Source organism: Micropterus dolomieu, linkage group LG08 (genome assembly GCF_021292245.1).
Source record: "Micropterus dolomieu isolate WLL.071019.BEF.003 ecotype Adirondacks linkage group LG08, ASM2129224v1, whole genome shotgun sequence".
Lineage (NCBI taxonomy): Eukaryota > Metazoa > Chordata > Actinopteri > Centrarchiformes > Centrarchidae > Micropterus > Micropterus dolomieu.
The window spans coordinates 31,921,079-31,936,680 of NC_060157.1; the positions used below are offsets into that span (position 1 = coordinate 31,921,079).

Consider the following 15,602-nt stretch of genomic DNA (forward strand, 5'->3'; position numbering starts at 1 on the left):
TCGACTCGGATACACTGAACGCCGGGGGAAACCTCTGGAACTGGAGTCGTGTCATCCTGAGAGACACCAAACAAGGAAAAGAAGTGAACAAATATGTTTACTTTTATGTTTTGACATATATATATATATCTAATTTGTTGTTGCCATATCGTCTGTGTGTGTTGACTTGTTGTTGTTGCCGTATCGTCTGTGTGTTGTGGTGTTTGTTGACTTGTTGTTGCCGTATCGTCTGTGTGTTGTGGTGTTTGTTGACTTGTTGTTGCCGTATCGTCTGTGTCGTGGTGTTTGTTGACTTGTTGTTGCCGTATGGTCTGTGTGTGTTGATTTGTTGTTACCGTATCAACTGTGTGTTGTGGTGTTTGTTGACTTGTTGTTGCCGTATCGTCTGTGTGTGTTGACTTGTTGTTGCCGTATCGTCTGTGTGTTGTAGTGTTTGTTTACTTGTTGTTGGTGTATCGTCTGTGTGTTGTGGTGTTTGTTGACTTGTTGTTGCCGTATTGTCTGTGTGTGTTGACTTGTTGTTGCCGTATCAACTGTGTGTTGTGGTGTTTGTTGACTTGTTGTTGCCGTATCGTCTGTGTGTTGTGGTGTGTGTTGACTTGTTGCTGCCGTATCGTCTGTGTGTTGTAGTGTTTGTTTACTTGTTGTTGGTGTATCGTCTGTGTGTTGTGGTGTGTGTTGATTTGTTGTTGCCGTATCGTCTGTGTGTGTTGACTTGTTCTTGCCGTATCGTCTGTGTGTGTTGACTTGTTGTTGCCGTATCGTCTGTGTGTTGTTGCCATATCTTCTGTGTGTTGTGGTGTTTGTTGACTTGTTGTTGCCGTATCGTCTGTTTGTGTTGACTTGTTGTTGCCGTATCGTCTGTTTGTTGTGGTGTTTGTTGACTTGTTGTTGCCGTATCGTCTGTTTGTGTTGACTTGTTGTTGCCGTATCGTCTGTGTGTGTTGACTTGTTGTTGTTGCCGTATCGTCTGTGTGTGTTGACTTGTTGTTGTTGCCGTATCGTCTGTGTGTTGTGGTGTTTGTTGACTTGTTGTTGCCATATCGTCTGTGTGTTGTGGTGTTTGTTGACTTGTTGTTGCCGTATCGTCTGGGTGTGTTGACTTGTTGTTGCCGTATCGTCTGTGTGTGTTGACTTGTTGTTGCCGTATCAACTGTGTGTTGTGGTGTTTGTTGACTTGTTGTTGCCGTATCGTCTGTGTGTTGTGGTGTTTGTTGACTTGTTGCTGCTGTATCGTCTGTGTGTTGTAGTGTTTGTTTACTTGTTGTTGCTGTATCGTCTGTGTGTTGTTGCCGTATCGTCTATGTGTTGTGGTGTTGGTTGATTTGTTGTTGCCATATCTTCTGTGTGTTGTGGTATTTGTTGACTTGTTGTTGCCGTATCGTCTGTTTGTTGTGGTGTTTGTTGACTTGTTGTTGCCGTATCGTCTGTTTGTTGTGGTGTTTGTTGACTTGTTGTTGCCGTATCGTCTGTGTGTTGTTGCCGTATCGTCTATATGTTGTGGTGTTGGTTGATTTGTTGTTGCCATATCTTCTGTGTGTTGTGGTATTTGTTGACTTGTTGTTGCCGTATCGTCTATGTGTTGTGGTGTTGGTTGATTTGTTGTTGCCATATCTTCTGTGTGTTGTGGTATTTGTTGACTTGTTGTTGCCGTATCGTCTGTTTGTTGTGGTGTTTGTTGACTTGTTGTTGCCGTATCGTCTGTTTGTTGTGGTGTTTGTTGACTTGTTGTTGCCGTATCGTCTGTGTGTTGTTGCCGTATCGTCTATATGTTGTGGTGTTGGTTGATTTGTTGTTGCCATATCTTCTGTGTGTTGTGGTATTTGTTGACTTGTTGTTGCCGTATCGTCTATGTGTTGTGGTGTTGGTTGATTTGTTGTTGCCATATCTTCTGTGTGTTGTGGTATTTGTTGACTTGTTGTTGCCGTATCGTCTGTTTGTTGTGGTGTTTGTTGACTTGTTGTTGCCGTATCGTCTGTTTGTTGTGGTGTTTGTTGACTTGTTGTTGCCGTATCGTCTGTGTGTTGTTGCCGTATCGTCTATATGTTGTGGTGTTGGTTGATTTGTTGTTGCCATATCTTCTGTGTGTTGTGGTATTTGTTGACTTGTTGTTGCCGTATCGTCTATGTGTTGTGGTGTTGGTTGATTTGTTGTTGCCATATCTTCTGTGTGTTGTGGTATTTGTTGACTTGTTGTTGCCGTATCGTCTGTTTGTTGTGGTGTTTGTTGACTTGTTGTTGCCGTATCGTCTGTTTGTTGTGGTGTTTGTTGACTTGTTGTTGCCGTATTGTCTGTGTGTGTTGACTTGTTGTTGTTGCCGTATCGTCTGTGTGTTGTGGTGTTTGTTGACTTGTTGTTGCCGTATCGTCTGTGTGTTGTGGTGTTTGTTGACTTGTTGTTGCCGTATCGTCTGTGTGTTGTGGTGTTTGTTGACTTGTTGTTGCCGTATCGTCTGGGTGTGTTGATTTGTTGTTGCCGTATTGTCTGTGTGTGTTGACTTGTTGTTGCCGTATCGTCTGTGTGTTGTGGTGTTTGTTGACTTGTTTTGCCGTATCGTCTGTGTGTGTTGACCTGTTGTTGCCGTATCGTCTGTGTGTTGTGGTTTTTGTTTATTTGTTGTTGCTGAATCGTCTGTGTGTTGTTGCCGTATCGACTATGTGTTTTGGTGTTTGTTGACTCGTTGTTGCTGTATCAACTGTGTGTTGTGGTGTTTGTTGACTTGTTGTTGCCGTATCGTCTGTGTGTTGTGGGTTTGTTGACTTGTTGTTGTCGTATCAACTGTGTGTTGTGGTGTTTGTTGACTTGTTGTTGCCATATCGTCTGTGTATTGTGGTGTTTGTTGACTTGTTGTTGCCGTATCGTCTGTGTTTGTTGACTTGTTGTTGCTGTATCGACTGTGTGTTGTAGTGTTTGTTTACTTGTTGTTGCCATATTGTCTGTGTGGACCCTTCATTAATGCCTGCAGAGGCCCCTGACTGCTCTCACCCCCGAGCTGCCTCTTTTTGCCCCGCTCCTGTTTTGTTGGCTGGTCAGTTTCCCATCGAGTCATCAGACAAGATACTTGGCATATTGTCGGTGAATTAAGAGGAGGATTAAGGGATGGCTCCTGAACACTTCATGGCAAAGAAGTGGGCTTCTATTCTCTCACTCAAAGCCCCCTCTCAGGCCGGCAGTGCCCCTTTGTGTATATCTGTTTTCTCTGAGCCGTTACAGAGGACGCCAGAGTACTACCGGAAATAACGGAAGATCAACATGTAGGTCAGAGCGGACAGCAAGGAGGAGAAGAAGAACAATTTGCTGCTTTCTGAATAAGTTTGTTATAGAGGAAATGGATAATAAAAAGTCATTTTGGCTGCTTCTCTGTTTTTCTGCTATATGCTCCAAAAGACTGAAAACATAATTTAAAAACAGGCCGAATCATTTCTGATGTTTCTGCTGATGTTGGACTGACTTTCCTCTACATCTTCATCTACATTTCCTCCACATTATTATTATTATTATTATTAGTAGTAGTAGTAGTAGTAGTAGTATAATTATTAATATTATTTTACATTCTGAAAATCGCATGTGCTACTTCACTGTGTCACATATGATGTTTGTGTGGAAAAGTGTGGAAAAGACATCAGCTATTATTTTTTATGTGTGACATTGTTTATTCAAATTGTGCTGCATCTCAATACCGGAAAACTAATGAACATTAATCTCAATAATTAACATTATAATATATAATATTAACATGACCTTGATATGTATTTCAGGCTTTTAGAACATGTGAAAGCATTCGCTGGGTTAAGTGCCGTCCGAGTGTGTGTGTGTGTCGGGGGTGGGGGGTGGGGGCAGAGGCCCAGACGGGTCTTGTCTCATGCAGCAAATGGGCTTCAATTAATGGACAAGAAAAACCTGAAAGCAGCATTGGCACCAGCTCTTATGATGAACTCTCATTGTGGAAGTGTCACCACAAATGTTTCTGATAAGCAGAAGCAGCTGAGGATCAAAGCCTCTAAGCTGCTCACTCTGCTCCACTTCCTCCGTCCTCCCCTACGTCTGCAAGTCTGAAACACAGACTACAATCCTGTCCTTAGGTCTGCCTCAGTCTGTGGCTTCAGGTCTGAAGTCTGCCTCAGTCTGTGGCCTCAGGTCTGAAGTCTGCCTCAGTCTGTGGCTTCAGGTCTGAAGTCTGCCTCAGTCTGTGGCCTCAGGTCTGAAGTCTGCCTCAGTCTGTGGCTTCAGGTTTGCTCACCAGTACAGCTGCTGCAGGAATATGAAGCTCCCTATGTGGACTACAGTCATGTTCCACCAGAACCAGCAGATCCTGCTGATTTCCAGCACGTGTCTGGCTTATTGATGACAAAGGTTTATATAAGTGGACATTTTTAATATGAATAACATTTTAATTTCGGAGACAGACAGCAGGTCAGCCTGTTCATGTTAGTAGTCAAAGTAGCAGAAACCTTTTTACTTCAGTGATCAATGGATGATCAGAAGAGATGCTGATTATTACTGCTGCTGTATATGTGCCAGTCCTGTCTGCATGCTGGCTTCCAGCATCTTTTTTAATATGTCCCTTAAAATGTGGGTGTTTGGTGCGAGGTGGCGTGGGGGAAAGGGGAGGTTAATCCCAGTTTAATACGCTGATGCTCAGCCCAGGACAGAGGCTGCTGTGATGATTGTGTTATCTCCAGCCAACATTTGGGTCTCCCTCAATTTCACCCAGCAAAATAGCTGCGAGAAAGTGCAGATGGAGTGGAGGAGGCTGCCCGGGGAAAAGGGTGATTAATAGCTGCTGTGGAACTTCCACCACCCGTAAAGCTGCTTCTCGTAACTTCCACTGGGTACTCTCTCCATCCTCACCGTCCACGCCCTTTCTCTCAGCCAAGGTGACTGCACAGGTTGTGCATCTGTGTGGGAACCAGCACATTGACCACAATCTGCAAAGCAGAACACAGTGTTCATGGAGAACCCTCCACAGACTGTAAACAGCCTGACCCTGAACTACTCTATCAGAAGAACTTCTTTGATTATGTTTCCACTGTGTTCTGGAAATACATCACATTTAAACAGTAATCTACAGAATATGATCATTATTATCATTATTTTCTACAGCGGTCTGATGCCGTTACTGCATGAACTAATTCTACAGACTGATTGATCTCTTCTGATGTGTCTGTAAACCTTTTAGCATGTAGCATGTGTAGCATCAGTAAAAACAGTAAAAAGTGTTAGTCTCAGTCACACCACCTTCACTCAGATTCAATCTCTTTGGCTCGGCCTGAGACCCTGCCAATATGCCACCAGAAACAATCCCATAAAGCAAATGAAATGAATATTTGAAAATACAATCTAAACAACAGGAGAGGAAACCTTCAAATCTCCCGAATTTGCGCCGCTGGCTGCACACCACGAAGTGAGCCGCTGAAAGATGAAAGTGAAAAGAAATAAAAGGCTCAATTTAATCTGCTTTAAAACCCTTTAACAGAATGCATGTGCCTGGGACTGTGAGAGTGAGGGCTGATAGGGGATAAAAATATTTCTTACCATGCCTTCCAGCTATTACACCCCGCTCCCATTCAACACACACCGGTTTCATTACCAGCTGTAATAAGCTAAGTCTTCCACTGATTAAATGCCAGGCCCGGCTGACAGAGAGACAGTAGCAGCGCTGATCTTTGGAAGAACATGAAAAGGAGGAAAGATGATAGAGTTTGGAAAAATATAAATGTCACCAGTGGAACCAGTGGTACCAGTAGAAGCAGTGATCAGGAACCACAGGCCTAAAGTCAAAGTCACAAACAGCTGATTCTCCAAAATGCTCCAGCCAAATAGTGAAATGATTCTGCTGCAGCACCCTGAGTGAACCACCATGAGTTATTCATGGTGTGAAGCATCTCAGGATATCTATAAATATATGTTTCCAGTTTATAATTTGAGAAAAACGTTCCTTAAATCCTCTCTTACTCATCCATGTGTAGAAATATTTACAGAACCCTGGAGGCCAGCACAGATTAAATGTAACCTAAAATCATCTGTTCCTTAATATTTTACACCTTAAAGAAGATTTAAGGTATTTTTTGTGTGTGATACAATAATAAAACATGAACAATAAAATGATCAGTCTGTCTAATCAAATCTTTCTGACTGGGAACAGAAGAGGATTCTTTTCTCCACATTTAAACATTTATCTCTGGGGTCTGTGGGCCCCAGCTCCCGGCCGACTCCTGTCAGCCTTTAGGCCTAATTGATATCGACAGCACATCGGAGCGTTTAAACAGCGCCACGGGATCCCGGTCCTCCCCAGCGCCCCATCATGAATAATGAAGCGGCTGCTGTCTGCTGGGATGGAGCGCAGCGCGCAGAGACAAAACGCCGTTTAGGCCCAATTTGTAACAATTCACCGGCAGACAGACAACCAGCAGCTGCCGGCCGGGCTGCGGGGCCGGGTCCTCGGCCTGCGGTCCCGGATAGTGGCCTACCTTTGTCTCCGAGGATCCCGTCGATGCTGTGTTTGGTTTTCTTTTCTCCGTCTTCATCCTTTTTATCACACTCCTCCTCATCGTCCTTTTTCCCAAAGCGAGCTCGAAGAACGCGGCTGATGGAGCTCACTGCGGACAGACAGCAGCTCCAGTTATTATAATAATAATGATTATAACATTTAGAATATTAATAATAATATGGGGGGCGATAAAAAAAACAAACAAACAATGGGCTAATAACAATAATAATAGGTAATAATAATCATATAACATTCATAATAATAATAACAATAACAACAACAACAATAATAATAATAATAATAATAATAATAATAACAATAACAATAACAACAATAATAATAATAATAATAATAATAATAATAATAATAATGATAACAGCCCCCTCCCAGCTCCGCTTCCTGTTCATTGAATTGAATGAAGAACGGAATTAAAGTCGGCTTACCGGAGGAGGCCTCACCTGAAGGGACTGTGCTTCTGTCACACACGCCGTCCTTCAGCAGCTTGTCTCGGATCTCCCAGCTGAACATTCCGGGGTTGTCCCGCTTGTACTCCTCTATCCGCTTCTCCACGTCCGGCGTGGCTACCTGCTGCAGGTGGGACAGGTCGGTGAGCGCGTGCTGCCAAACAACACTGGCACGAGGCCGGAAAAAAAAAGAACCGTATCATTATTATTAGTTCGTATTCCGTGGCCGGCTCTGCTCACCCTGGGCTTGCTGCCTCCTATCGCTCCAGGCCGGATGGATCCGGTCTCCTGGTAGCGGCACAGAATCTTGGAGACGCAGCCGTGGGAGACCCGCAGCTGTCGGGAGATGACGCAGGGCCGGATCCCGTGGTGGGCCATCTCCACTATCTTGTGTCGGATGTGGTTGGGCAGCGGCCGGCCGTTAATGAAGACCCCCCCGAGCTGGTTGACTCGTCCCTGACCCAGAGGAGTGGACACTGTGGAGGACACGAACCGGATTCAGCTGTCATGATTTAACCAGGAGACGGAACAGGGTCCGTTTCCCCGCCTGCCAGCTAGCTGGTTGAGGACGGAACATATTCATAAAGGCCAGAGCTTATTAATCAATGATCTACATATTAATGAACTGTAAAAATATTAACACAGGCCGAAGCATATTAATTTCTAAAGTGTAGGCTAAACATATTAATAAAGTGTAAACATATTAATGAAGACATATTAATAAAGTGTAAACATATTAATGAAGACATATTAATAAAGTGTAAACATATTAATAAAGTGTAAACATATTAATGAAGACATATTAATAAAGTGTAAACATATTAATGAAGTGTAAACATATTAATAAAGTGTAAACATATTAATGAAGACATATTAATAAAGTATAAACATATTAATAAAGTGTAAACATATTAATGAAGACATATTAATAAAGTGTAAACATATTAATGAAGACATATTAATAAAGTGTAAACATATTAATGAAGACATATTAATAAAGTGTAAACATATTAATGAAGACATATTAATAAAGTGTAAACATATTAATGAAGTGTAAACATATTAATAAAGTCTAAACATATTAATGAAGACATATTAATAAAGTGTAAACATATTAATAAAGTGTAAACATATTAATGAAGACATATTAATAAAGTGTAAACATATTAATAAAGTGTAAACATATTAATGAAGTGTAAACATATTAATAAAGTCTAAACATATTAATGAAGTGTAAACATATTAATAAAGTGTAAACATATTAATGAAGTGTAAACATATTAATAAAGTCTAAACGTATTAATAAAGTCTAAACATATTAATGAAGACATATTAATAAAGTGTAAACATATTAATGAAGTGTAAACATATTAATAAAGTGTAAACATATTAATAAAGTGTAAACATATTAATAAAGTGTAAACATATTAATGAAGTGTAAACATATTAATAAAGTGTAACAAGTCTAAACATATTAATAAAGTCTAAACATATTAATGAAGTGTAAAAATATTAATGAAGTGTAAACATAGGCTATTAATAAAGTCTAAACATATTAATGAAGTGTAAACATAGGCTATTAATGTAAACTGAAACATACTAATGTAGGCCGGAACATATTCATGAACTGTAAAAATATAGGCCTAAACAAAGGCCGGAGCATATTAGGCCGAAAAAATGTATTAAAGAAGTGTAAACATATTCATGAAGGCCGAAAAATATTAATGCAAGCCGGAACATATTGATGAACTATAAAGATATTAAAGAAGTGTAAAGATATGAATGTAAACTCTATTATTCTCTCGGTTATTGAACTGTAGAGACAAACAGAGTTCCATTATCGGACGTCGCGTGTCTATGATGAAGAGGAGGTGAAGAGCTCCTTCTGTCCTTCTTCATTATTCCCCATCAAGCTGTCCACACCTCTGTAGCCTAATCCTCTACTGGGCTTTGGCTTCACCTTCCAGGCGCGGGGCACTAAAGAAATCCATATGCTTTTAGACCCTCATAGATTAATAAATTAAGTGCATGGGAGCCGAGGACCATTTAGTAATCAGCCCAGGAATTTAATGTTAGTCTGGTAAATATTACCTAATATTCAACATCCTAATATATATATTTAGGCTGTTGCATATTAGGCCTATAAAGATTCATATTGAACAGCCTAAATATAAATATTGTGCTGTTCAATATTAAGTTAAAAAGGTAGTTTTTAATAGGAGTCCGGCATGGGAGGGGTAAAGGGTTGTAATAAAAAAAAGGCCTCGGCTCTTTTAGCTTAGCATCGGCATAATTTTATTTTCAAAAGCAGCTCTCAAGTTTTCAGTCTCCTCACAGACTCTCCTGTTCTCCCGGTTCTTTGGGCCCAGCAGGCTGCGGACCGAAGCCTACCTTCCAGAGGGAATCCGGTACGGGGGTAGTTCTGTCCGGGACCCGGGCGCATCATCCGCGGAACCGTTCCTGGCAAAGACGACATTGTACCATTAAAAAAAACAGATGGAAAAGGTAAAGAAAAGAAAAAGGAAAAGGACGGACGCGTCTCTGGAGGTCCAGTTCAGGGGGAGACTTGTTGGTCCCGAGCGTGTGAAGGAGGGCCGGTCTGACAGGTCCAGAGGTTAATGAGCGATCCGAGATGCTGAGGCGGCAGGGAGTCCCCAACATGGGCTATTTAACCGCTGGGAAGCAGGACTACTTCCCCAGGATACAAGTCTGGACCAGGCGGGCTCCAGAAGGGGGGCCGGATCGTGAGCACTGATAGGTTCTTGGAGCTTTCTCTTATTCGAGAGGGAGACGCTCCAACAAGTTCCAGCAGCCAATGGGAGCGAAGGGATACAGCAGCAGCATGGTGCAGGGGTGGACAGAAAAACAGAAACACCTGCAGTAAACAGTGTGTGTTGATCCCGAGCTGCTGCTGGTATCTACACACACACAAACACACACACAAAAACCTGACAAGCATCATTAACAGAAACACATTTCTGCTAAATCCTGATGAAAGAAGAACTGATTTTAACTTGACCTTCAGTCATGACTATGCCACACTTTTGTTCCCTGGGTTTTGTCTCTTAAGCTACAAACAGGCTGCACTATCCCTGCTGTTGGTGGAGCTTCAGGAGAAGACATTTAAAGCTTAATGTGCAAAATAATATAGAAAAATACATTTAAAGACATTTATTTATTTTATTATTTATTTATATATTCATATTTTCATATTTTAAAGAGCAAATGAAAAGAATAGAGCAAAATACTATAAATTCTGAGGTTACAGGTGGAGCCATAAAAAAAAATATATATGACTATGTAAAGTAGGTCAGATGAATATGTAAGTATATATACAGTATATGTAATACTATTACAACAGCACAATACTGCACCGGTAGGGGCATTATTCAGGGATAGGGCTGCAACTAATTTTCTCAATTGATTAACTAGTTGTTTGGTCTATAAAATGTCAGAAAATGTGGGTCAGTGTTTCCCAGTTTACTGTCACAGAGAAACCAGAAGATATTCACATTTAAGAAACTGCAATCAGAGAATTTTTACTTAAACAGATCATTTGATTATCAAAATAGCTGCAGATTGATTTAATAGTTGACAATAATAATAATAATAATAATCCTTATTTGTAAGCACACAGTTACAAAGTGCTTTAACAAGGGTAAAGAATAATTCAAAAAAACAAGATAAGAGCATGAAAACATTGAAAAGACTAAAATACAGATTAATATAAAATTAGTAAAATACAATAAAATAAAAGGGATAAAATAAAGTCAAATAAGATCGGGAAAGGCTCTCCTATAAAAGTATGTTTTAAGAAGGGACTTAAAAGAGTTCACTGACTCAGCCGACCTGATTTCCTCGGGCAGGCTGTTCCAGAGCCTCGGGGCCCTGACAGCAAACGCTCTGTCCCCTTTAGTTTTCAGTCGAGACTCTGGAACAGACAACAGACCTCTGCCCGAGGATCTCAAGGTGCGTGCTGGTGCGTATGGGACTAAAAGTTCAGAAATATAACAAGGCGAGAGGCCATGAAGAGCTTTAAAAGTGATCAATAGAATTTTAAAGTCAATTCTAAAACATACTGGGAGCCAGTGTAGTGAAGCTAAAATAGGAGTGATGTGGTCATATTTCTTTGTTCTGGTTAAAAGCCTGGCAGCTGAGTTCTGGACAGTCTGGAGTCGATCAATAGATTTTTGGGTTAAACGGGTGAAAAGGCTGTTGCAATAATCTAGGCGTGATGAGATGAAGGCGTGTAAAATGGTCTCGGTGTCCAGGGTTGAAACACCTTAGCCCTTGCCTGGTCATATAACTTTCACCTCTGTTTAAACTTTTCAGATCTTTCCTCTTTGGCTGTTACTTGACCAACTCTCCTTCTTCAAAGTGCCTAGAGTCCAGCACGTTCAAACATACCGGTGTATAGAACTCTCTCCCAATGCCCTCCTTCCCCCATGACTCATGTGCACGACCACTAACTGTAGCTGATTGACTGGAACAATTTTGTGTGGCAAGGTCCACCCCACTTTCTTTGTTTTCCATCTACAGAGCCAGGGCAGATTTTTTTTTTTTCCAGGGCATGTACAAAACGGACAGCTAGCAAACCACAAGGAAATATTCGCTGAATTTAACAAACAGTGTATTGGATCACAGTCACTTACTATCCTTTTAACAGTGGTGATTGGTTGTGTTGTCATCCTGCCCAAATCTGGGTACAACATCTGAATTCATTCACTTTGGATGCAATGAATGTACAACCTATGTAAAGATGGCTGCCTCCAGAGCCTGCCCAACGTGCCACCAATTTATCTGAGCCCCCTAAAATCTTCTAACAGATGTTCATGCTTGCTTTGTGATGGAAGGCGAGTCATGGTGTCAATTTAGAGGGCTGCCATATGTCTACACCAAGGACCCATTCTCACTAAGTGTGTTTACAGCATTTTATTCAAAACCTGCAACATAAACTGAAACAACCTACTGTTTGGTTCATTCAGAGAGGTGAGAACAATGATGTTCAAACTTAGATATTCAGAAAATAACCCTGCTGAGATGCCCGGAAATTCAACCTTCCAGCCTAAGTTCAATGAAGGTAAATTGGAATGGGAACAAAATTTCACCAACTATAGCAAGCAAGGACCAAGCAAGGCTTAATTAGCAGGATACACTGTGGTTTTGATTTTTATGCCTTTCATACTGTATCAAAATATGCTGAATAGCAACAGCAATTTGGACTGATAATAATATCTCTTAATTTGTTCCTGAAGTTAGAATCTTTAAGATTTTAGTCCTGGTTGGAGATACCCATAGTTACTGTTGGAAACGGCAGCAAAAACTTCTTGAGCACCTACTTCGGTTTGTGAACTGTTGGGTCTGTTCACAGTGCAGCCAAACAAATGTTTTAATATCATCAGCGCATGAGCTGAAATTTTTTTTGTAGATGCATTTTTGATGAACAATCGCAGTCAACGCAAATTGGTGACAAATACATTGCGTTTCCTGTGAGTGCTTCACAGTGAAAGCCATGCTCTATTTCCCTAGCTGAATTTTAATTTGAGCATTTAAAACAGCAGCAGCAGCAGGAAATGTTTGGTTTGCATTAGCAGTACCTTAATACAGCATGATATTTTGTTAGGAGAGTGAAGTGCAAACAGTGAGGGTGATATGAATGAGAAAAATATAAAAAATAAAAAAACAATGCTGGATGACATGCATTCCTCATTTCCTGTAAATAGTGAGAAGGAAATTTGAATCCTGTACAGGAATGGCAGAGTCTGCCACTAACAATAAAAACTACTAGAGGGAATTACAGAATGGGTACTGCAGAGAAAAATGCTGACCATAAATAATATCCAAAATGGGGTTTTACTTCATGAAGATTTCAAATTTATAACTGAAACTAATCAGACTAATCAGACCTGTTAGAATAGTAAAGAAAGGCAACCAGAAGAACCTCTGACTGATATATTCCATGATTTACTTAATGAAAAATAATGTTGTGTTTAACAGCCCAGTGGTAATAAGACCAAGTAACTGTGCACATTTTGACAAAATTCTATTCATACAGTAGGGCATTTACTGATGTAAATATTATGCTTTAACTACATTATGCTACACCTTGATACAGATCATGTTCAGATGTTCCTGTCGGTGTTCATTTTCAGCATTTTCAATGGTTAACGAGGATGATTAGATACTTGTATATTTACGTTGCATCAATTCCTGTGCCACAATGTGCAAAGATCTAAAACTATAATCTGTCTGTAAATCAGTAGTCGTCCATCGCTTGATCATTTAAGTGCATGCTTGATTTCTCCTGCACCTGCCTAATGCGTGCTCATACTGCATATTTCTGCAAGCCCTGGTCTCATTTTCCTTATGTGATAAAAGCCGTACAGCATCAGCATTAACAGACGGGAAGCTTGTCCCCTGGGCTGTTTAATCTACCTGCAGAGTTTGTAGATAACGGAAGCCATTTCAAATCACTACATTCATTTTTCAGTAATGCTCTTAAACATTTGCTTCTGTTGTTAATTTGGACTTTGTAACCCCATACTGTATGTCTATAATTTTCCACATCTGCACTCTCATAAAGACACCGATTATTCATTTTTATCAGAAGCACACCCCACTTTAATTTTAAAAAGGGAACAGAGATTAACATTGATTTTAGAGGAAAAGTGAGCTATTGAACACTCCATCTTTTTAAAAAAAAGTGAACTAAGCTGTTGGCAATGTTCTTTCTCCCTCTTTCCCCTCCAAGACAGCGTTTTAATCAAGAAAATGCCTCCAAGTAATTATGCCAAAAAACAGCTGAAGAAAACCAAGGGGACTTTATGAGTGGGTTAATAAGACACTCTGCGCTGAAAGGTGGGAAGTCTCGCCTGTCCAATTCCAAGAGAAAAATGGCTCTGTAAAATCACTTGACACATCCATGCACTTACAGTAAAAACCATAGAAACCAAAGTAAAACAAACTACTTGGAAATCAACAGATGTCGATTACTTTTCCATTGAATGGTATTAATCTTGTCTACAAATGATGAAAAGTCCATCTGATACATTAGGAACCACAAACTGATGCTACTATTTACTTTTTCTTACTACAAAAATGCTGTTTTGTTTCGTAAATGCATTTTTGATGAGCTGCTGCAGTTAGCACTAAGCACTGTGACAAACATTACGTTTCCTTTGGCTTCTGCACAGTAATGTGAATAGTGATGCTGCATCAGTAGGAAATGTTTGGTTTGCATCGGCACTTAGGAGTAAACAGGCTCATATAAAACTAAGTCTATAAATATATACACTATATATTACAGTTTTATATGTTGTATATTAAACAGTAATGATGGATTACATGCTGCATTGTTTCCTGTGGATTTCTTGCATAGGTAGGTCATTTAAATCCAGCATGGGATAATACATATCAAGGTAATTAAAGAACATAAATACTTCTAACAGCTATAGCTGACAAAATGCCGGCCATAAATAGTATGAAAAACATAGTCTGATTTAATGAAAACCTTAAGGATTGCATCTCTTAACATCTGTAGAATAAATGTCAGTAGTGCTGTGTGTCTACTGTAGAAGTTTATTATCATTTATAATGTTTGCTTCACTCTTATCGGTATATTTCAAAGGGAGCTTCTGTCTGTCTTTTTCCCTGTCCCCAGCTGGGCTGTTTGCTGCCGTTTGCTGAAAACTACAACCCTAGATTTAAAAAAAAAAATCAATTTCTCTACTAAACTAATTAAAAAGAGAACAGATTCCTGGAATGCTTCTTGGGGATAGGGGAGCAGTGAGCGTGGGCTTTGGCTGGTTGGGAATAGGAACAGGGATTTCCAGCGGGTATGCAGTCTGTTCCTGTGAAGCCCCAAGACTTAAGTTTTGACCTTCATCACGATGTTTTGCAGGCAGTGCGGGTGAACAGGCCTCGGTGGCTAATGTTATGAGTTGTTATGGTTCATGTGTAGCCTACCTTATAGAGATGAAAATGATAGGCTACATTCTGATACAAACATAGAAGGTTTTTTTGTTTATAGTGGTAGTTCAACATTTTGGGAAATTCACTTTTTTTGTAGAGAGTTAGATATCATGTCTGTACACTAACTATGGACCTAGAACCAGAAGGCAGTTAGCTTAGCTTAACATAGACACTGGAAGCAGGTTGAAACAGCTAGCTTGGCTGTCCCCGAAGTTCAAAGATACTAATTAACACTACTTCTTGGCAACCAGAAGCTCAGAGCTCCTTGTAAACCACAACTTGTTATTTACAATTAGCTTGTGTGTATATTAAACAAACAATATAGATCATGTTAATTATTGAGTTCTAGAGGTACTGTTCAGCGTACTTTTGGGATTTGGGCAGAGTCATGCTATCTTTTTCCCCCTACTTCTAGTCTTTATGCTAAACTCAGCTTATTGACTCACAGCTCTAGCTACATAGTTGGCACACAGATAAGAGCAGTATCAATACTCTCGTCAAATTCTGGTCAAGATAGTGTATTTCCCAAACTGATGAACTAGTCCTTTAATGTAAATAATCTGGCAGTGAATTTGCTATATCTTTGAATAATCCCTTTATCTGAAATTATGAGCAATTATGTAAATTACCTCTGACCAGCTGGTAATGGTAAGAAGTTGCTAATCTTGTTGTCCAAA

At 40.2% G+C, this 15,602-nt stretch overlaps 1 protein-coding gene across 1 annotated transcript in view; it reads right to left on the bottom strand.

The window, feature by feature from the left end:
* LOC123975021 (paired box protein Pax-7-like) overlaps positions 1 to 9,430 on the bottom strand; it is a 27,795-nt gene extending 18,365 nt beyond the window's left edge. Inside the window, exons 1-4 of the mRNA XM_046056111.1 lie at positions 9,346 to 9,430; positions 7,195 to 7,430; positions 6,934 to 7,078; positions 6,471 to 6,599 (exon numbers count right to left, since the gene is read on the bottom strand). Coding sequence (XP_045912067.1) covers positions 6,471 to 6,599; positions 6,934 to 7,078; positions 7,195 to 7,430; positions 9,346 to 9,430 — 595 coding nt within the window. The remainder of the gene's footprint in view (positions 1 to 6,470; positions 6,600 to 6,933; positions 7,079 to 7,194; positions 7,431 to 9,345) is intronic.
* Between the last annotated feature and the right edge of the window lie 6,172 nt (positions 9,431 to 15,602).